This window comes from Ailuropoda melanoleuca, chromosome 6, assembly GCF_002007445.2.
Source record: "Ailuropoda melanoleuca isolate Jingjing chromosome 6, ASM200744v2, whole genome shotgun sequence".
NCBI lineage: Eukaryota > Metazoa > Chordata > Mammalia > Carnivora > Ursidae > Ailuropoda > Ailuropoda melanoleuca.
The window spans coordinates 53,542,195-53,565,317 of NC_048223.1; the positions used below are offsets into that span (position 1 = coordinate 53,542,195).

At 47.3% G+C, this 23,123-nt stretch overlaps 1 protein-coding gene and 1 non-coding gene across 17 annotated transcripts in view; one reads left to right on the forward strand and one right to left on the reverse strand.

Annotated features, from left to right (window-relative positions):
- Nucleotides 1–2,444: 2,444 nt before the first annotated feature.
- Nucleotides 2,445–14,023, forward strand: LOC100471256. 3 transcript variants are annotated; one of them, XR_004626099.1, is made up of 7 exons: nt 2,445–3,619; nt 5,661–5,750; nt 8,536–11,658; nt 12,116–12,286; nt 12,975–13,051; nt 13,472–13,628; nt 13,883–14,023. It is a non-coding gene; the product is annotated as an uncharacterized LOC100471256 (transcript). The 3 variants fall into 3 exon arrangements; XR_002141735.2 differs by having other exon boundaries at nt 2,453–3,619; nt 11,214–11,658; XR_004626100.1 differs by having other exon boundaries at nt 2,460–3,619; nt 11,567–11,658.
- Nucleotides 14,024–15,569: 1,546 nt separating this feature from the next.
- Nucleotides 15,570–23,123, reverse strand: part of CHRM3 (cholinergic receptor muscarinic 3) — a 465,054-nt gene continuing 457,500 nt past the window's right edge. For all 14 annotated transcript variants that reach the window (XM_034662432.1, XM_034662431.1, XM_034662430.1 and 11 more), the window contains one exon: nt 15,570–17,580. In XM_034662432.1, coding sequence (XP_034518323.1) covers nt 15,789–17,580 — 1,792 coding nt within the window. In that variant the 3' untranslated portion in view covers nt 15,570–15,788. The remainder of the gene's footprint in view (nt 17,581–23,123) is intronic.

Genomic DNA, 23,123 nt, shown 5'->3' on the forward strand with positions numbered 1-23,123 from the left:
AGACCTTGTCATCCTGTCTGTGCACAATGTCATTGGGATAGATATTTCTGTATCATTTTTAACACACCAGGAGGATCCCACCCTCTCCTAAGTTCCTCTTTCACACCCCGATGATGGCACGACTTGAGTTCCAGTTTTTAGAAATCCACTTCGTAGGCTTTTCTTTTGAAGTACAAACGTCTGTCCTTCCTGGGGAGGGTGGGAGGGTGCCTGCCACGTTACCACTTTGGTTAGGAGGAAGAACGGCCCCCAGAGATGTCCATGTCCTCATCCCTGGAACCTATCAATGTTTTACTTTACGTGGCAGAAGGGATTTTAAAGTGATTCAATTAAGGACCTTAAAATGGGGAGGTTAACGTGGATTATCTGGGTTGGTCCAATTTAATCATTAGAGTCCTTATCGGTGGAAGAGGGAGGCTCAGCGTCAGACTCAGAGAAACAGAGGTAGGCGTGGAAACAGAGGTGATGAGATTGTTGGCTTTGAAGGGGGACGGTGCCACCGGCCAGGGATGCGGGGAGTATCTAGAACGGGAAAAGCCATGGCTTCTCCCTCACCCTCTCGGGAAGGCATGGAGCCCTGCCAACACCTTGACTTTAATCCAGGAGGTTCATGCTGGTCTCCGACCTACCGAGCAATGGTGTTGTTGTAAGCCACTACATTTGTGGAAATTTGGGACAACAGAAACAGTAACTAATGCACTACTCCCGTCTTGTTGTGACATAATGTAGTAGGTGTTTCTTCTAGGTCAGTACGTACGTGGAACAAGAAGGAACTGGGGGAAAAGACCAAAGAACCTCCCAAAAAGGGCAATGAAAAGATGTTTGAATATAAGTTGTTGTATTTTGCATTTCTCTTCCCTTGTCTGGAAATGACGACACAGAAACACCAGATGAGGTGAAACAAAAGAAACCAAAAATAAGCCTGAAAACAAACAAAACACAAGGACTCATTTCAGATGTAAGGCTGGGGCTGCCTCGTAGCTGCACCGAGCCCGTATGATGGGTTCATGTGCACATACGTACCTTCTCATTCCATATCACTTTCCAGGTGTCTAAAGCCTTATCTTTCTCTTGTAAAGGCAAAGCACATTTAAGTAACTGGACTTTACTTCTTTAGAGAGAAGAGAGACATAGCTGATTCCCATGTATTCCCTGGAGTACAAAGGATTTGGGGAAGGACAAGTCAGTGGCCATGAAATATAAGAAAAAGTCTCAGCCAGGGTGGGGAGTGTGGGACCCCCCAGGTGACCAGCCTTGGAGATTTAATTGGGATGTGCTTCTGGATTTGGTTGCTGGAGGTTTGGGGGCTCTAGGGGAAGAGACAGAGTTATTACTTTTTTTTTGGAGTAATAATTTACAAGCATAAGAAGAAAATGCGGGATGTGAAGGATATTACAGATATCACTATTGGTTTTGTTGTTGAACCGGCTTCAAGCTCAAATAACTCTAAGGCAGGAGAAAGACATAACCATTTGGTGGCTTACTGAATAGTTTGAAGTTTGAAGGATGAAAGGAAAAAGACGATAGTATCAAAATTGAGGAATTCAAATATATATGTGTGTATATATTGAATACATAATATATATTTATATTTATGTCATATAAATACATTTATATATTCATATTTTAAAATATATGTACTTATATATACATATCTATACGTAAATCTATATATATGAAAAATCATCAATATCTAAGTATACTATATGAACATTTTACATAGTCATGGAGAAATTTTCCAAATATGAATATACTTCAGTGCTTACACTGGAAAGAAATGTAAAACATTATACTAAAGACCTGAAAATGTATCTAGACCATGTGAAAATTCACATCACCATCCAATATGTGATATCGAATGTTTCCTAAGCTTTCATTGCAATGAGCTCTTTGTTATTTCTAGAGCCTTAGAAATAAGAACAAAAGTAGCAGAAATCGTAGCACGTCCTGCACAGAAAGGCCTTGACTGGGGGGTGGGGAGCGTTGTTTCGTGTGGGTAGCACGGAAGGCTGGAGATCCTATTAGATTTCTGCTTGAGGAATTATTGATCACACATTAGATAGGAAAATATATCTACTGAAAGAATAATTCAAATCAATTGAATCGTGGAAGTAAGAAGACAGGCTGTTAGATTTTAGTCCTATTCATTCACCTAACAAATACATTTTAAGTGCCTGACACGTATCAAAGAGCTTTTCTAGTCTCTATACGCACCTGGGGTGGTGGGGAGACAGGAAAACAAACAAAAACCCCGTTTCCGTGGAGTTCACATTCAGTGAGGGGAGACAGGCAATAAATGCATTTAAAAATGTGTGAAGTAGGAGTGCCTGCGTGGCTCAGTTGGTTGGGTGTCTGACTCTTGTGTCGGCTCAGGTCATGATCTCAGGGTCGTGGGATCGAGCCCTGTGTCGGGCTCCCGGCTGAGCAACGAGTCTGCTGGAGAGTCTCTCTCTCCCTCTCCCTCTGTCCCTCCCCCTGCGCCCCCTCAAATAAATACATAAAGCTTCTAAAAATGTGTGAAGTTATAAGTGCTGTGAAGAAGCATAAAGTGGGGTAAGTTGAGCGCGGGGTGGGAAGGTACCATTTTGGGGAGGTGGCCTAGGGAAGGCCGCTCGGAGTTGGTTAAGTAAGAGCGGGGGTACTTGCTCTTCCATGAAGTGGCCCCACGGTAGTGGGTGAAAATGGCAGTAAGCTAAAGGCACGGGGCTAAAGCGAGCTTCACTTGTACCTCAGGAAACCCCTCCAGGCTCTTTCTCTCCTGTTGGTGGTCGCTAGAGAATTCTGGGCAACTCAGTCCCCAACTTTAGTCACCGCCCAAAACAGATCATCCTAAAGCCAGTTTGCCCTTTCTCCTGTTGCTCGACATGGGCACTCTGGACTCGGGAACATTCCCACTGTGCTGTTCCTTGAAGCCCCCGCTGCAAAATACGGAGACAGGGCACGTATAGCCAAGCCCTAGAGTGTGGCTTCAGCTGTGAGCCTTTGAGACGGTGAGAATTCTGGAGACCTTCCCCTTCATTCTGGGCAGACTTAACCATACATCCTGTTCCACCATGTAAACTATGACACCCCGTAAGAAATGCAATTTTGGAGCCTTTGGAAAGCTCTGTGCTTCCCAGAGAAATGCTCGAACGTTCTGTCATCCATATGAGCCTGAAGGGCCTGGGGCCGTGGGTCCCTGAGCCAGAAGAGAAGACTGTTCTGGGTGCTTTCCTCTCCGCACTGACCTCCGCTCTGTCCTTTATCAGACAGGAAACAGAGACTTGCAGCTGAGCTGAAAAGGAGCCAGAGTTGTGAGCCAGAAATGAACAAGCGAACAATAGTGGTCAGCTACAGGCCGGAGAAGAAAATATTAGATACAGGTGGCAGGAAGATGGGGCTCCCGCGGGCCCCCGCAAAGGCTCAGCCCTGATGCTGCTTGAGGACCCAGCTCAGCTGATGGCACGAGCCCGTGAGCCATGGCCTCACAGAAACTCGTGAGCAACAGGCGTGGGGGCCTAGAGGCAGATGGCCGTGGGCAGGAGCCCAGGGGAGGTTTTAGAAGTTCCCAGAACATTTCTCTCTCTCTCTCTGTTTCTTTGGAAAGCTGTGGCTTTGAAGACGTCTTTTTCTCATGCAGGTTGGTTAAAAATCTCCATGGAAGCTCAGAAGTTCAGATTTTTGACACTTTGTTGCTTTGCCTCGTCCTTTGCCTTGAGAGGGGGACTTACGGAAGCCTATAGGTTCAGGTGCAAAATTTGGCCAGGACGGGGGGTGGGGGGTGCCGTGGTGGTGACAGAGAAAGTAAGGGGTTGAAAGAAGCTGAGAGCATAACAGCCTTTACCCTCGCAAAATTATAGCCTTCCCCATGTGTGATGTCACTGCATTTAAAATGCCACTGACTCTAACCAAATCATCAATGGTCTTGCTTCTTGACCCACGCATCTCAGCGTTGGTGGACACACACCTCCCTTCAGCCTCCCTTCTTCACGGGCTCCTACTTTTTGGCTTTCTTCTGCTTGTCGATCGTGCCTTGGGGCAGACTGGGCGCCTCTGACACACGACATTCGCTGGAGTCAGGGAAGCAAAGTGTGGTCGGTGTAAACTGTGCTCCTTAGAGGATGGCCCAGGCCTTGTCTTTGGTTGGCTGCCTTTCTGTGGACAGTGAGGTTGGACCAGCCAGCTGCCGAGCCTGTTATCATGGGGGCTGGGTGGGGGTATGAGCAGGGCCCCCGGAGAGGCAGAGCTGGGACTTGCCGGGATCACTCGTGTCTTCCCTGCTCAGTGGTGCCCTTGACCGTGAGCTATGAGGGCTGGCTCAGGCTGTCAAGGAGGTCTGAAGTGGAGAGTGAGTGGTGTGGGAGAAATGAGAGCTGTCTTCAGATATTCAGGGACATGCCATATGGATGAGGGGGCTTCTTCTTCTGTCTTCTGTTTCACTGCCCCCCATTTACATAAAATTTTAAAAGCTATATGCCTCTTGCATATTTTTGTCTGTAAATAGTTTCAATATAAGTTCAAAGAATGTAATTTCCTGCATATGCCATATGATCTCTGTTCATTAAACATATTTTTAATCAAAACTTTGGGAGGTACCTGGGTGGCTCAGTCGGTTGAGTGCCTGACTCTTGATTTTGGCTCAGGTCATGATACCAGTGTCGTGAGATCGAGCCCTACCTTGGACTCCCTGCTCAGTGGGGAGTCTGCTTGAGATTTTTCTCTCTCCCTCTCCCCTTCCCCCTGCTTGCATGAACTCACGCTCTCTCTCTCAACAAATAAAATCTTTAAAAAAACCCCAACTTTGTAGTATAGATTTTTTCATTCACCTTATGGAAAATAAATACCTTATAATCCAATTGGCAAAGGCAATCCTCATTGCTAATCAACCAGATTCATTTTCTTTGTTAGAAAAAACCTGACCTAATTTTCCAATTTAAGTAAATGCGGTCATACAGTTCTTATGACAACTACGTCACCTTTGAATTCTAATTCATGACTGGATTAGTGAATGGATAAATGGATGGACGGACGGACGGACAGATGGACGATGTACATGTGGATGGATAGATAGAAGCACGGACCTTTAGTATTAGTTTGTTCTCTGAATAAAATAAGCCATTGCTGTCTTCAGTGTTTCTTTGAAGCGCTATTTGCGTTTCTGGTACAGGACAGTGTCTGAGGAGCTGTGCACTTTAAAGCCATCCTTTTATGTGTTGTCTAGATTATTTGCGCACACGAGTGAGATTCAGGCTGGGTGAGACGCATGTCAGGTAAAGTGAGAAAGGCAGGTGGAAAGGAGGAGATGATCTTTTAGGTAGGTCAGCTCTGAGGAGTACCTGTGACAGTTGAGAATCGGGCAAATGGCTTCCATATTCTAGTGCTCTCTGGAAAGTCCTCGTGTAGCCACACTGATATGCACGTACCCCAGCGGAAGATCAGTGCCCTAGAGGGGAAGGCTACCGCCAGTGGATAAAGTGTAACAAAACAATTAAAAGTCTCTAAATACAAAGTGGTCTTCTTTGCTTAAGGAGTTTCTTGTCATTGGAATTATTTGCACAGAATCGGGGGGGTGAGCCATCGAGGCTGCTATGGAAGGAGGGAAACTTGCATGGAGTGTAAATTTGACTGGAGAATATTTAGAGTGTCTCTTCCAACTAAAGGATTTATGTTATTTCACCCAGGAATGCTCAAACTTCGGAGTGCGTTTAGATCCTAGTTGTATTTTGGAATCCTGAAAGAAAACAGAGGAACCCATTATCTCTTGATAAACAGTGAGTGTTTATTTTCTTTTTATTTATCTTCATATCTCTGCTTTTACACATTGGTTCTAGCTTCTAAGTCAAAGTCACTTCTGTTTGCAGTGCTTAGCTAACACAACGAGCTCTTGCTTGACAGTACACAAAATCATTTCTGGAACTTCAGAGGTGGGAAGGTCTTAAGTCGAATTAGAAAGTATATATGAAGTTTATATATTTGGTGTCAACAAGGGGAGACTTAACTTCGGGGTATAGGGACACATAAGGCATGAGGAAGGGCACTGGGGTTTGGTGGCGGGGAGAACAGAGCAGAGAGAAAGGTTGGTGTATTAACGGCATTTCCCACCTTGATAAGGAGCGCTCAGGTATGCGTGTTTTGTTTCTGATACAACCAAAAAGGGAGGCAGTTTTGGCAGGTTGCCTACGTGGATTTTCCAGAAGTCTCTAGTGTGTCTGATCGTGAAGCTGGTGGGTGTGTGGATTGGCGGGTGGGGGCAGGGATGTGGGGGGCCCCCACGTGTCTGGTCACCGCCCCACGCGTGCTCCCACTACTGCTGTGAAGAACCAGAGCTGAGTCGTTGGTTCCATGACAGGGCTGGGGGTGATCTCCTGCAACGCTACTGGGAAAGTACTTCACTTCTGGCTCAGTGGCAAAGGACTGGCCTTTTTCTGTCGTTCTGAAGTGAATTTCAGAGGTGGCCCTTGTCTCTGACGCCACAGTTAAAGGTACTCACTGCAGCTGGTGGGTAGTGGGGGTTCTCCTTTGCGATCTCTGCTGCTTACGACCTTCCTCTAGGCTTAGTCAGAGCCTCTCCTGACTTCCCATTTCAGGCTAACCTAGATAGCATGACAGTGTAGTCAACTATTCCTAAATATAGCTGTCCCTGCTGGTGGAATCCACAAACGTGGTCAGATTTCTAAAGGCTCTTCGTGTTCTCAAAGCCAGGGTTGGGGGGTTGTGTCGCTTAGAGATCTGTTTGTGTCCATGTGCCAACAATTTACTGGAATAGATTATTATTAAAATTTCATTGGCCTTATGGAACTAAATGTCAAAGAATCAATCCTATGGCAAGTGTATGAGTATACAATTACCACTGCTTTCTATCTGTTTTCCTGGCTTATAAGTGGCTGTCTGTAGCAGGACAAATTCCATAGTTGTCATCTTTGTGAATTAATTGCTCAGGGGAGAATGGTTTGACTCAGAAAGGTAAGTTAGTTAAGAGAAGGGGCAGTAAGTATTAGTCATAAAGTAAACACTGCCTGGGATTAAGTCAAATCCATGCCCAGCCTATTTTTCCTCCAAACCTAGTAAGTAAGATCATTTAAAATTCAAAACCCATGTTTTCTTTTCTTTATGGAAAAGAACAATTTGTAAAATGAATTAAGGACTAACTATGGTAGATACATCATTTACAAACAAGATATTATGAGAGACACGCCATTTAGTAAATCCAGAGCATTAATAGTGACTTTTTATTAAAAACTTCCCCACTGCATTGCACTGTCTAGAATGAAGAGAAATTCAGTACAGAGACCCCTGATGTAATGATTTCGGAGAATTACGAAGACAAAGATGCCCGTCAGAAAGGTGACAGAAGTGGATGGAAGCATAACTGTTGTCACTCTCAGCTTCCGTGTTGGCCAGCCCGTCCTGCTTTTGGGGCGCCCGGTGCTCAGAGCACGTGCATGGTGATGGGGTCCTGTACTCATCATCTTTACCTCTTCAGCATATTCAGGGCAACCTCTGGATCCTATAAAATATCTATCCTGTGGAAGCATGGATTTTTTTCCCTGACAGAGATTTCTGATTGCTCCAGTATTTTCCAGTAGCAAACTGGCAAGCGATTGGTATCAGAATAGGCAAAGTTGCGATGTGGAGGACAGAGTGAGGAATGCAAACCTAAGGGGCATGTCTCTCTAGCTTCGTGGCCTGAAGTCAGCCCTCCTTCTGCTCTGTTGTAAGATTAAGTTGCCAATTCTCTTACGAACCAAGGTTTGAATACTGTTTATAAAGCAGTGCTGAGGAAAGTGAGTTCCCACAATCTGAGACCCTCGTTTCCAACATGATTCTCATCAGCATCCTCCTAGAACTCAGATGAGAACCCATCTTTGACAATTACTGCTTCTTACTAATTACTAATTAGCTTTGCCCTTTAATAATGTGAATGCTGTTGGTTAATTCTCTTGGAGAGTAACAAGTTCCACTGGAAGATACACAGGGCATCTCCAAAAAACTGAAGAGGGAATCAGGGTGAAAGGTGATGTGCAAAAATGCCCGAGAAAGACCATAATTAGACCAAGGAGGGAGCTGGCTGCATTCCTTTCACAGCTCTGTCGGCGCTCTGGCTGGTGGCATGTCTCTTCCAGATAAGTGCTACATGCACCCTCTTCCAACACTTGACTCTGTGAAGTATAATTTTAATAAAAAAATAATTCAAATAAAAATTTAATTAATTGTGGGAATATTTAAATCAGCTGAATGGTCAATGAAGCCCAAATGACCAATCCCATTTTCTCACTGAAACAATTTAGTTTCAGATTTCACAAACATTTGTGTTAACTAATTCACTCAACTTGCAGTGGGTAGTCCTGTTTAGTTACAAGTAATAGATACTTAACCCAGTGCCTTTAAACTAAACTGTTAAATTTATTTGATGACTACCCGGGAGAGACAAAGTACATCTGAACAGCCCTGCTTGGGAGAAGTGTGGAGATGTGCCGGACCTTGGGGAAATCAGGGGTAATGGCGTCTTTCTCTTGTCTCTCGAGTCTGATTCCTCTCACTGTTTTTCCATTTCAGTTTCTGATGTGTTCCTATGACACAGACAATGTAAGACATGGCTGAGAGCTAGTGTGTCCCAGTCATGACTGTGTGAGAGAGGATGGGCCCCAGAGTCTCTATCCCCCAAACTAAAAATTCTCCTGGAAAGGTTTTGATCAGTCCAGCTAGGTTCCAATCCTTGGATTAATTGAGGTCAAGAGAGCAGAGTTCTGTTTTATAAAATTGCTTCCCCTGTAACCGTTCAGATTAAGAAGTAGCAATTCCTCCCAAAAGCTATTTATCATTTCCTTCCAGGGTACCTCTCAGTTAAAAACCAGCTTGTGCTGGTTGATCTTTCCAACTTTAACATGTTCTTATGCTTCATTAATGTTTTCCATACTCTCAGCCATTGTTGTTTTTGCCCCTGTAGTTACAGGTTATATCTAATAAATTTATGTAACAAATGATGGAAGACTTGGGTACAACAGAAAACTTTTCAATCTCAGTATTAATTTCACATAAAACTGCCTGTCATCATAGGGTGTAAGAAAAGTAGCTCATTTTCTGGCAATTTGCATGGCTCTCCTTGGGAATCATCATAAAAGGGTATGTCGGATCAGACAGGGTTGTGCTGGGGTCCAGAGAGTACGTGCCCAAATTGTAAACCCAAAATGAGGATTTAATTAACGACAAAGGATTGAGAGAGATTCAGAAAACATATTCTTGCTTTTACTCGCAAGGTGGAAGTCTGGAAGCTTCCACACTCAGTGTTTGGTGTGTATGATACATGCTGTGCACAGTAGCCATAAATTAGCCAAGCAAGACATTAAAAAAAAAAATTCACTCTCTTGCTAAGAGTGACTTCCGTTTGTACCTACACTTGTAATAATTTTAAAGGCAATGTAATGAAATACAACGATTGATTTTTATTTTTGGTAGGAAAACAATGCTGATGAGTCCACGGAAATGAACAAACAACTCTAAAAAAGGGGGGAACAAAAAGATGAGCTTTTTTTTTTTGAAAGGAGGACAATAAAACCCCTTGTTAATATATTTATCTAGAGAGCAGTACGTTTCCCCACCTACACTCTTGGAATAAGGACTGTGTGTGTAGATAGATTTTATGCATGCTTACTACACACCCCTAAACACGTCATTGTGAGTGTTCTGGGTTAGGACAGCGGTCGTCTTGGTTGCTGAAGAAAATTCTAGTGCATATAAAAAAGAAAGAGCAGTCAGGGCACACACGGGCCTCTTCAAGAATGAGCCCTTCTGCGCGCTCTCCCTTTCTCACGGTAGGCGGCCGGTGCCGTGGCGATCGCAGAGCAAGCACACCACAGTCTTTATTAATAGTTTTATTTTCTTATTTCACTGTTAAACTCGGGGTAATATCACTACAAAGTCGCAGGCATCATTTTATAGTACAGACAACGGATGTATTTTCAGGAGAAAGAATGAGCGTGGCGTGGGGGGCACCTGCAATGCCTCCCGAGGAAGGGGGGGCCACCAGGTCATAAAAACGGGTAAAATTCAGTGCCTTTGGTAAAGATGTGGACACTATTTTAGACGCAACTATGATACATGCCTTTTGCTTACAAAGCAAATATAGAGCCATCATCTTGTTTGGATAGTGGTTTCTCCCCCACGGCCTCGTGAACTAAAGGGTGTGATCACCGGACGCAGCGTAGATGCTGTCCGCAGGAATCCACGCCCCCCCTTCCCCCACAGCGTGGACGCCTGTTTCCCTGTAATGATCCCTCAGACCTGCACCAGCTTCGTTCCCACGTGTTTGAAAAAAAGAAAAAGAAAGGAAAAGGGGCGTCGCTCGCAATGTTGCCGCCCATGGCTGTACACACAAGCCCCGAGGAAGTTTCCCTGGGGGGTCGCGGCCCGGAGGCCCAAGGGCCCGGGTCCCAGACGAGGAAGGGAGTAACACAGGGCGTTTGTGTGGCTGCTTGCGGAACACTGGGGGTTCTCCCCTAACTTCCCACGCCCAGCAGAACTGCAGGCGGACAGGTTTCACGCCAACGACAGATCCTCACTCGCGCAAATGGAAAACGTATCTCCCCGGCCTCGCCGGGCCCTCTCCGCGCTTCTGCTAGGACGACCGGGGAGGGCCGCGGAAGTTCACCTCTCTGGTAAGAAGTTCCCGAGTCCTAGGGAGAAAAGAGAGGGGTGATTTTTTTTTTTTTTCCTTTCTGTATTCTTCATTCTGTCAACGACTTCAGGCCTGTTTAAAATAGTTCTCCCTGTTGCTCAGGAACATTTCATGAGCTAATAATCATCACCTTTTCCCTTAAGTTACTTTGCCGGCTGGGTGACCCCTGACTACAGTGGGAGCGTGGGGCAGGGGTGTGGGCATAGTCCTGATAAATATGTGGCATGTGGGTCATAAGGGGTTTCTAGTGAACATTCAACATGTACTGAATGTCCAGTCTCTGACAGACACTCTGCCGCCACGGGAGGCATAAGACCCACTTTGTATCGTCAAGGAACTCACAGAATTGAGCATAAAAATAGTTTGGGGGCTTGGTGTGCAAATTGAGGAATTGTTAAGTATTTCAGACTTCGAGAAGGAAAGCTAAGAGACTTTATATTCTGGGGATAATTGTTTTTAGGTTAAGATAGGGTTACCGGAGTCTGATTTGGGTGAGGGAAGTGTTATGAATACTTCTCTGTCATGGAGGCTACGGCTTTTCCATTTTCCTTTTATGTAGGATGCCTCGTGCAACTCCCAGTGGGGGTGACCAGCCCAGGCCGGAGCAGGACGGTCCGGCCTCAGTGCTGAGTCTCTGTGGTTCTGCTACGACCACCACAGGCCTAAGGTTCTCCTGAGGCCTTGGTTCCTACCCAAGCATTTGGGGTCCGCGCCTGCACGTCCAGGTGCCCTGTCTACCGGCGTGTGAGGCTGTGAGTGTAGCTACGCTCACTGAACAACGTCAGGAACCCCTGCCCGTGTTGGAGCCAGAGCATGGCCCGGTGCGGGTGCGAACTTCCATGGAGTGGAGTCGCTTTATTAACTGTGAAGTTTTCGAGGGTTCATCAGACGCCATTTGACACCTGCCCCCAGGCCTCAGCGTTGATCTGTTTGCTGTGAGAGCGCAAGTTCAGATGCTTCCGTGTCGTCCTTGAGTACGAGCGTCTGGAGACAACCCAGGGAGTGTAAGTGACATGCGTGACATGGTGACAGATCTGGGCCAAGAACTCAGCCCCCCCCCCCCACTCCCTGCTAGGTTTAGTGCTTCTTTGTGCATCCTTCATTCGTCCTCTGGAGCTGCTAGTGAGGGACCGTCTCATTTCTCAGTAATATGCCCCCATCTGGTAAGCGTGGGACACCCTTGCGATCCCCAGTTCCCTGTCGTCGGTATCAGCCTCCTGCACCAGCCTGAGCCCGCACGCGCCCCTCTTCCCTCCTGAGGTCGACCTGAGGCCACCCTGTGCCTCCGACTCTGCCCCTGCTCCTCACAGCTGACTCCCAAGGGCCCTCATCCGTCCCGAGCCGTGAACTTGCCCAGCTTCTACGAGGGTGGCTGACGGAGGAAGCAGAGATGCTTCTAGATCTTTACCCACTGCAGCTTCTAGTGCGTAGTGATGCTCTCCTGTTTGTTTTCTCTGTCAGGGTGTATCACTGAACAGAAACGGGCGTATTTTGAGTCAAGGCTGGATGTAAGGCAGGGATGATTCAGGATAATACGGAGAACCAGCAGAGAGACCGCAGGTGGGGGATGGGCTGAGAGAACAGAGCCCAGGGAACTAGGGGACCGGACAGGTCACTTCTCTTATCCATCTGGTAAGTGCTGGAGAACAGAGGATGGGAGAATGGATGTGTGTGTGTGCATGTGTGTGCGTGCACGCATATGTGCGTGTGTGCATGTACATCTATGTGTAGGTGTGCATCCGTGTGCATGTATGAGTGTGCATGCGCGTGCATCTGTGCGTGCATGCATGTGTGTGCATGCGTGTGTGCATATGTGTGCATCAGTGGGCGTGTGCATGTGCATCTATGTGTATGCGTGCATCCGTGTGCCTGTGAGCATGTGCGTGCATGCGTGTGCATCTGTGCGTGCATGCATGCATGTGTGTGCATGTGTGTGTGCATACGTGTGCACCAGTGGGCGTGTGCATGTGCATCTATGTGTGTGTGTGCATGTGTGTGCCTGTGAGCATGTGCGTGCATGCACGTGCATCTGTGCATGGGTGCATGCATGTGTGCGCATGTGTGTGCATCTGTGTGCGCGTGCATGTGCATCTATGTGTATGTGTGCATCCGTGTGCATGCGTGCATGTACGAGTGTGCATGCGCATGCATCTGTGTACGTGCATGTGTGTGTGCATCTGTGCGCATGTGCATCTATGTGTATGCGTGCATCCGTGTGCGTGTGTGCATGCATGTGTGTGCATGCGCGTGTGCATGTGTGTTGGGGGTTCTTCATGTGCAGTTTATTTTAAGCTTAATTATTTTGCTCTTTCCATTAAAGTGAATAATCGCGAAAGCTCTGCGAACCTCATTCACGTGGAGTAGAACAGACTGAGGATGGAGACATTCTGATCTTATGTAAATGCCACGTACCTTCTCTCATGACAAGCCCTTTGGGAAATGCACGTGTAGCTCTGTCCAGTTATAAACACTCCTACCTCTCTGATCACCCATATCGTAAATCCCCCATATTCAAAAGAGTCTGTTTTTCTTATTTTCCTTCTCTGAAAACAGCCTAAAAGTTGGCCATACCTTTCTACAAACACCATCAGTATTTAGCATGGAATAGCAGCTTTCATCTGTAAGAGATTTAAAAACAGGAAAGGAGAGCTAGAGGCTTGGAGCAGTTTATTTTCTGTGGTCACCAGCCTTAGAAAAGGACAGGGTCAGGAGGAGATTGAGTTCAAGCAGAACTGTTACTGACCTTCACTGTTAAGCCAAGCTCGGGGTTTCTTCATTTCTCAAGCGTAATGGTCTCTTATTTTGTTGGAAATACAGGAAACAGCCCTTTGGGAGGAAGGCAGGACAGGAGTTTCGAAAAGAAGGGGAATTACGGACGTCCTGGGACCCTGGAATCAGCATTCCCATGTTTATTAGTGCTTGGCCAACCGGAGTAGGAAACTAGAGATGCCGTTGCTCACCAGACGTTTCTCAGGTGAATCACAGAACATTCCGTAGTTTGCTCTGTGTAGTAGAAAAGAGTCTCTGGTTTTTCTTGTTCTTTGGTTGAATGTGGGCCAAAAAATATATATATGTTCTTTCAATTACGCTGATCTGCTTTTTGTTTACCCTTGTCATGTGATTTCAAACAGCACGGTGGAGGGCTGCTTCGTTCATTTCCCACAGGTTCAGCTGAAGAGTGGTTTTCCATGTTGACGTCGAAGTTACAGTTGGCTTTTTATTCCCCAGGAGTTCAGGACTCGCCACCGCCAGCAGGATGGCCGCCGTCCTCTCAGTCTCGTGAAAAGCTCGACAGACCAAACTGACTGCTCGAGGGGACCTGGAAGAATCACTTTCGAGGGACACCGCGGCTGAAGACCGAAGAGTGATGTTTATCAACATTAAATAGACACTTGGTGAAGGAGGCATAAATATTTCTTCATAGAAACAGAACGCGAAATTAAATAGTTCAGAAACACAGACATCACTGAGTCCACGTCGACTGTTGTCGCCTGTAAACACCAGCTCACACTGAACACAGAAGCAGCTTTACCCCGGCCCGGGTGCGCGCCCGGAGGCCCTGTACAAAGGAGATCCCCTCCCGCTCCCCACACACCCCGGAGAAAGGAGAAGAACCCCAACGACTACAGCAGTGACAAAAATCACAAGCAACGACGGCACCCCTCCCCCCCACCCCCCAATACAACATTGCGCTTTGGGATCAATTCAAAGGAGATACAAAATCATTTTTTCGAAACGTAAGGAAATCGACTTGAAGCAATACTTTCCAAAGTGTTAATACTTTCTTCAGAGGACACGTGAGTTCCCGAACCCCACCTGTGACTAGGTGAGGGCCACACAAGGAACCCCGGAAAGCGCTGGCCACAGCTAGGCAGCACAGGTGGAAGCCCTTTTGCATTTCGAAGGGGCCAGGTAGCAAGACCGCAAACACCACGTACTCCCCCCCCGCCCCGCCGTGTCACTAGTGCCATGCCAGAAATACTGCTGCAGGTGACATTCAAGCGTGACACTACGAGTTTCGAGCAGTTGAGACAGCAGAAATTTTGTTGGGCAACATTCAGATTTGGATGATCAGATTCAACCCCGTGGACGTGCTTCGTGGTCGGAGCTCAGAGGGGCCGGGTTTGCGGCGCTCTGTCGAGGAGACGAGTGGAGCGCACCGCGTGCACTCGGAGTCCGGCCCGGCCTCGGTGCTGCACCTGCCTCGGGGGCCGGCCACTCTGCGCGCTCCCGCCGGGGCCGGCCATGCCCGCTGCACATTCCCCAGGGTGGTTTGTGGGGCGGGGGGAAAAAAAAAAAAAGCCCTGGTTTCCAAAACATTACAGTGGGTTTATTTCACTTTTATGTTGTGTTAGGATCCTAGAGAACTTCAGTTATCAGAGTACTGAAAGCATGTATTGCAAGAATAATTTGCCAGCTCAGTGATTCCCACTATATTATATACACTGTGTGTGTGTGTGTGTGTGCAGAACTCTCTCACACACACACGCACACACACACATATATATATACTTATATAATTTTTATTGGTACGAAACTGGAACTGCACAAAACAGTACTTTGCAAGAATCAAGTCCACAAATAGAGTTTAACAACACACCAAAGAAGACAGGAAAGCTCTGTTGGGACAAGAAGGTTCAGCTTTGCAACGTTATGAAACAATTTCAGAACCACGAATTCACTAGCCTGACGAGTTCCACGTGGGATCCGGATCGAGCCATGTGGGCCCCTCGGAAGGAACGTGGCAACCGGCTCGGCTAGTTAGGCTCATCTGAGAAGCCAGCGCTAATGGGAATTCAAAGAACCCAGCAGATCAATTTGGGTGTGGAATTGCTATGAAACACATTTTTCCTCTTTGAGAAAAAAACACTTAAAATCTATTTCAGAATAAATTTCTTTATATTCAGGAATATGCTTTTTTTTTTTTTTTGCTGAATTGGTATCTTTCTGTATTAAAATGGACTTATTGAATGGGTCAGTAAACAGGGAGCTTCCTTCATTCTCTGGGTGATTAAAAAAACAACAGCAACAAATCCCATTTTTATGGCCCCCGGGAATCACCCCCCTCCGCCGGCGCCCTCCTAAGGTCTGTGGGCGGCCCCGTGCGTCTGGCCGCCGCGCTGCACAGCGCCCCCTACAGGGCCTGCTCGGGCCCGCGCCTGTGGAGGACCACGGACTGTCTCTGCTGGTACTGCTGCTTCCGCCGCTTGTGCCGGCCGCACTGGCACAGGAGCAGCATCTTGAAAGTGGTTCTGAATGTTTTGTTACACAGCGCATAGCACACGGGGTTCACGGTGCTGTTGATGTAGCACAGCCAGTAGCCCAGATTCCAATAGGTTTTGGGAATGCAGCTGTCACAAAAGGTGTTCACCAGAACCATGATATTGTAGGGGGTCCAGGTGATGATGAAGGCCAGCAGGATGGCGCTGAGGGTCTGGGCCGCCTTCTTCTCCTTGATGAGCGACATCCGCTTCCGCTTGGTGATCTGGCTTCGGGTCTTCAGGGCAAACCTCTTGGCCAGAGTGGCTTCCTTGAAGGACAGAGGTAGCGTGGCCGTGCTCTTGCCCACCGACGAGTTGGCCTCCGACGCCTTGGCCGTGTCCACGGCCGACTCCAGCTGGATGGGAAGCTTGGAGAAGCTCTTCTGGAAGCCGGCTGCGTCGTCCACGCTCTTCTGGGCCTGCAGCTTGCCGGCTTTCCTGTCCAGGTCGGCCGCGCCCAGCTCCTCGTCGGGCACCTGCAGGTTGTCCGAGGAGGGTAACTTGGTGGAGTTGAGAATGGTGCTGTGACCCGGCAGCTTGAGCACGATGGAGTAGATGGCCCTGGTCTCGGAGCCGATGTCCTCCTCGTCAGAGGACGCGGAGTTCTCCAGGGACGCCGCGGCATCGTTGTTGTTCCAGCTGTCGCTGCTACTGTGGTCGGGCTCCATGTGCTCGGCGCTGGGCTTCCAGCTCTTGGCGGCGAACCAGAAGTGGCAGCGGCCGTACCGCCTCCTGGCCGAGCGCTTCAGGCTCTGCTGCTGCAGCTCGTAGCTGCTGCCGCTCCGAGAGCTGCCCGTGGGGGGGACAAAGTTCTCGGCCTCCGCTTCCGTCCCCGAGGCCTGCAGCCCGGCGAGCTCTTTGGTGCGTTTTTCGGTTTCCTTATAGATCCTCCAGTACAAAATAGTCATGATGGTGACAGGCATGTAGAAGGCAGCGATGGCCGTGCCGAATGTAATGGTGGGCTCGCTGAGGAACTGGATGAAGCACTCGCCAGGCGGCACGGTCCTCTTCCCGACGAAGTACTGCCAGAACAAGATGGCGGGGGCCCAGAGCACGAAGGAGATGACCCACGCCAGGCCTATCATCACGCCAGCTCGCTTTGTCGTTCGTTTGGCTCGGTAGGTGAGCGGCCGCGTGATGGAGAAGTACCTGTCAAAGCTGATGACCAGAAGATTCATGACCGAGGCGTTGCTAGCCACGTAGTCAATGGAGAGCCAGAGGTCACAGGCCAGGTTGCCCAAAGCCCATCGATTCATGATGATGTAGGTGGTAAACAGATTCATGGAAATGACCCCGATAATCAGATCCGCACAGGCCAGACTTAAGAGGAAGTAGTTATTGACCGTCTTCAGCTGCTTGTTGACCTTGAAGGCCACGATCACCAGGATGTTGCCGATGATGGTCACCAAGGCCAGGACGCCCGTTAAGAATGCGATGAAGACCACCTGCCAGATGGTGTGACCTCCCAGCGGGTCACCGGCGGTGCCATTGGCAGAGGAGAGATTCCCAGCTGCTTGAGAGAGGTTGTAGCTGCCAAAGTGGGTGGCCGTGCCCGGGGGCAGCCCTGCATCCGAGGGGCCGTGCACCCAGGACGCGCTGATGTTTGGAAACAAAGGCGAGGCTGTACTGTTAGTGAGCCAGCTCATTGTGATTCTCGGACATAGTCTGGGGAGAGAGGAGAGAAAAGACGCAGTTAAGAGAACGTCTGCCTTCGCTGGATTGGTTCTCTGCATTGCACGACTTTTAAAATACGTGGAAGACCTCTTACAAGATGCTGACTCTCAGGCCAGAAACATCCAGCTCTTTCTCTTACTTTAGGGCGAGGAGCCGGGAGCCCGTAGAGACCCATCTGTTTGAGCACGGTTAGCTGGGGGCGCGCACCGCGCAGGGCTCTCTCCGGCCGCATTGCCCTTATTTCTAAGGATATAACACATGCACTTCCGCATCATGCGCCGATCCAACAAAATCTTCCTTCTCTTATTTTAAAGAGAAGGGGGATGATATGAGATGCGTCTACGCGACTTGTGCCGGAATGCTTTATCATTGCGCTCCGCGACAAGCTGATCTTATTCGTCTGCATTTTATGCAGCCGGGCACGTGCCCATGCCAGGCTGGAGGCGGATGCAAGCATTTCAGCCTCACCGGCGCGAGCAGCATCAGCTCAGAGCAAGGGAGGCAACAGGTGTAAACCACTTCCCAGCCTATCACCTTCTGAAGACTCGGACAGAAAAGCAGTGTATCGGTTCTGTGTAATGGTTGGTAACAGTATACAAGGCAGCTGTCATGTGCTTGATAATATGCAGGATTTTGCCGGAATATTCCGAACTGACCCTATCAGTTTTGGATATTTCCAGTATTTGGACAGTTTCACTTCGGCGATGAGAACGTATTTTAGCACCACACGCACACGTTTCTGTACAGACTTGCAAAACTGCAACTAATCCTTTCCAACCCTTGTTAATCCAAATAAATCAATAACTAAGAACCATTACAGTGACTGCATCACCAGGAAGACCCCCGGGCTGTCTCGAGAGCTTTGGGTGAGACCCGCCCCCTCCCCTCGGGGCCTCCGCGGTTGTTGGCTACGTCACCAGCCACCGTGGACTTGACCCAGGAAATTATTCCTCGATGAGTGTCATTGTATGAATTCGGTGTTTGATAAGCCTAACAAAATACTACTGGGGACACTTGTGTTTAGGCTCTTGCTCTAAAAAGCGTTCAACTCCAAGCTCTACATGCAAACATGCACACGCATCGCCTGGCAAGAGCCTCGCATCACGCCTGTAGACATCGCACGTCAGTCTCCCCACAGAGCGCAGTCAGATTCACACGCAGCTTTCTGGAGTGGCCTCAACGTGCGGCAGGAAGACTTTGCAGTCCCGCAGGCGTAGGTTCAAATCTCAGGTCAGCCACTTCCTGCGGGTGGGATCTTGGGTATGACTTAACTATTTTGGAGTACTAGTTGCCGCATGAAAAATAGGAATGAAACGTTCTGTATAATAGAATAAACTGTTGAGAAATTTAACCCAGAATTCAACAGTAAATGGTCAAGGAAACTTTGTGTCTCACTGAAATGTTTTACTATATGTCCTGTGCTTAGTACAGAGCCTGACACAGAGCTGTGCGTGACAGAAGCATAGGGTCTGTTGTTATTTTACTGTTCTTTTTATTGAACAATGAACTCACTTGGTTTTGGCTTTCAGGATGCTCAAAGCTCAACATAGTGCAATAATAAATGACCAACAGAGAACACAGATCGGACACTTCCTACGTGATAGATGTTGTGCAAATCACCATATGCTTTATCTTATTTAATCCTTAAAATAATCACATTTTATAAGAAACGGAGACACGGAGTTAAGTAATGCGTCCAAAGATCAAGCTAATGAGTAAGGAAGGAGGGGGGAGAGATTCACACCTCAATCATTGCCCCATGATGTTTCTCTAACTTTCCACCAGCCTCTCCAGATGCCGCACACCACTAGCCTTGCCCAACTGGCTAAAACTTGTTACACACCTTTTAAAGTAGAACTAATGTGCATTTAAAAATTAAATGAGATACCATTTGTCACCTAAAAGATGAGCAAAATATAAATGATTGGATACAGGCAGTGTGGACAACAGTGTGAAGGAAAGAATTTCCTCTTCTTGGCTACAGTGTAAATTGGTCAGCAATGTGAGAGGTAATTTAGCAACATCTGTCCGAATCATGCACAAATTCCCAGATCCCAGGAGCTGACAGTCTGCATGTGTGGTCTACATGCATTGTGGGTGTATGTATACATACATGAAAAACATAAATGGTTGGACATACACAAGCACACGCATAAATTTTACATACACTTACATACATATATACACTGACATATATTAACTTAAGCACGATTTGAAGTAAGTACAAAAATTAAATTGTCTAAATATTCTAACGAATTTTTCTATTACAGAGAAGAGCAGTTTAAGAACATCTGTGTGATCCATAGATGACATCTCCTACAATGAACTGATTTCCAATTATAGGCGACGGATGGGGTGTTCTTCCTTACTTCTTTTCACTCCTCTGGGTTTTGTTGGGGGCAGTCGTCCGTATCTCTAGCTTGCTCCCGCTGAGCGATGTCCGTGTTTGGGAAGCGCTCCATGCTGTCTGGGTACTCACCTGCATTTAGGGTTTCTTCCCGGATGCAAATGCAGAAGATCCATCTGCTGTCTCCCTCCACCCGGTTCCCAGGCTCCCACAGTCTCTAAGGGTGTCTGCCCATCTTCTCCCTCACACCTGCACCCATATGGATAGATGAGAACAGACCTGACTTGAACCACACACCTCAGCTCGACGTCCTGTCTCCGAGGTGAACAGCCACTTCCTCCTGGAAGGTGAGGTGTCCCTCCACTGTCCTCCCCAACCTGTGCTCAGAGGGCTATTACCCTTCTTCACATGATCGCACTTAGTCATGCATTTCCCTTTGCCTTCTACACACTCTCTGGACAGCTTTCTCTCCCCAACATCTTTCATTCCAACACTTCCTGGACAAAGCTTCCGGCTAAGTTTCTTGTCTGTGCTTGGGTTGGACTGCAGCCCCTATGACATTCCTCCCTTCTTCCTGCCCCCCCCCCGCCCTCTGCTGTGTGCTCTCACCTCCCACAGCACCTTTTAAAATTCTTAAAACACCTTCTAAGTCTCTGCCATCATGTTTCCATGTTGCTGATCATGTTCTGGAGACTTATTTTCGCAGCTCCTGCCTGGCCGATTTTCTTATAAAGAGCTACAATGGCCAATAATCCCAGAGCTTTGTAGTTGTGTTGATGCTACGTCTGTCTCCTCTCATCTTTGTTTCTTCTTGTCAACGTCATGCAGTGGATGCCTGCTCTTTGTCTCTCCTTCAGCCGTTCTTTTGGAAATGACCTGTCCTCCACAGTACGTGTTTCCAGAAGGGCATCAAGCACACGGCCCCTGACTCCTCTGCCTCCGCAGTGGGCCTGAATATCATGCAAACAGGAGCAGTAAGAGTAAAGTAAGGGAGCTGATATGGATTCTGGAAAGAGAGAGGGTAATTCTGTGTTCTTCAGGGTTTCTAGGTGCTGGTGACCTATTTATATCCTCATGGAAAACCTGAGAAGCAAGCACACGTAGAAGAGAAAGATGGCAGGCAATGTGGAGCGTGGAGACAGCATGATTATGATGTCTTCTCAAAAAACCTGGATCTAGCCATTCCTGAAGTCAACCCTTCCTCCTTGACCTTGCAGGTTGTGGGAGCCAACCATTTCCTTTGTTGCCTATGCTATCTGCAGCCCAAACAGTCCCAGTCAACATAACATCACCCTCAGCATCGACACTTGTCATTGAACCACTGGTAGCTTTAGGTCATTGTGATTGGTGCCACTGAATTCAGTAAGTCGGGACCCTCCCCTCCACGGACTTACCCCTAGATGAGATACGGCGTATGAATAACACAGTTTTTAAAAAGCATCGAGTATTTAGGCAATGTCAAATTGCTCCCTGCAGGTAATCATATTATGTTTGTAAAAATTCAAGAGTAAATTAATTTGCTCAGCTGACCAATGTTAGTGAAGAATATAAGTAGGAATTTGGGGGATATGCCTTAGGTCAATTCTTCTCTTTTGGTTCATTTCATCCTGTGAATCTGGAGAGCACCACAAATTATATAATATTCCATTGCAATTATACTTTGTTGGAACACCGAATGTAAAAGAAACCAGAACTGAGTGCTACCCATGGGTGGGACTAGCTCTCTCTATTGGGTTCATTAAATACCTGCTCTGGGGCTCCTGAAGCCTAGCAGCTTCTTGGCTTAATCACTAGAAATGCTGTGAGCCACAAACTGTTAGATGGGGGATCTTTGACCTAAATTCTTTGGCATATCTACCGGTGGCCCCATTGTTCTCTTTATAATTCAACACCAATTCAATATTGAATACCCCTTAAAAGTTTCAGATATGTGCTTTTTCTTATTTTAAAAATATTCTTGTCTCTGTCCATCGTACCATGGAGATAGACTGTGAACTGAGCAAAAATTTTACTATCGCAAAAGGACCCTTCAAGGAGAGTGACCTGTAATCCCACCATGTGATACAACATCCAAAGGATAATAATAAGTTTATAGTTAATAATCACATATTCACTCCAAATAACTACACTTGTCTCCTTCTGATATCTTCATACATGAAAGCAAAAAGGATGTGAATCTGGCAGTGAGGAAAAGAAAGCCTTTTGAATAGGAAGTGGAAATTATGGACAAAGCACGTTAAAACCTGTTAAGCCATGGGGCGCCTGGGTGGCACAGCGGTTAAGCGTCTGCCTTCGGCTCAGGGCGTGATCCCAGCGTTCTGGTATCGAGCCCCACATCAGGCTCCTCTGCTATGAGCCTGCTTCTTCCTCTCCCACTCCCCCTGCTTGTGTTCCCTCTCTCACTGGCTGTCTCTATCTCTGTCTAATAAATAAATAAAATCTTAAAAAAAAACAAACCTGTTAAGCCTTACAGCTATGAGGGGAGAAATGTCTACAATTCATGGGCACTCCTCTGATGCTGTGATACAATGAGATGCACGAACATCACTTCTATGAATAAATATGAAGTTGGTGTTATCAGTAATAACTTTTCATGGGAAAGCTGCCAAAGGTATTTGAAGAACCGTGGTCTTCAGAGCTGGTTTGATTTGGGGTTGAGTTATGGGTTGGCTGAGAAGGAGGGCAAACTTGGCCAAAGTCCTGACTTCCCTGAGAGCACACTTTTCCCTCTGTAAAGATGGACTGCCTGTGTGGAACCACAAAGGGCCCTGAAGAACCAAAACTATCTCGGGAGAGAAGAACAAAGCTAGAGACAACACAATCCCGGATTTAAAAATCTATCACAGAGCTATGGTAATTGAAGGAGTAGGATACTGGACATGTAGACCCGGGTGACCAGAAGGAGTTCTCAGAAATACATCCATGTATATATGGCCAACTGGTTTTTGACAAGGGTGCCGGGAATAGACGAGGATTCCAACAAAGACGTTGGGAACACTGGACAGCTCTAGGCAAAGGAATGACTCTGGACCCCATCTTATACCATACACAAAAGTCAACACAAAATGGATGCAAGACTTACACATAAGACATACAACTCTAAAGAAAAAGGACACGGGCTATGAGCCTCATGACGCTGTCCTTGGCAACACTCCCTGGGTATTTACCCACAAGAACCGAAATTAGC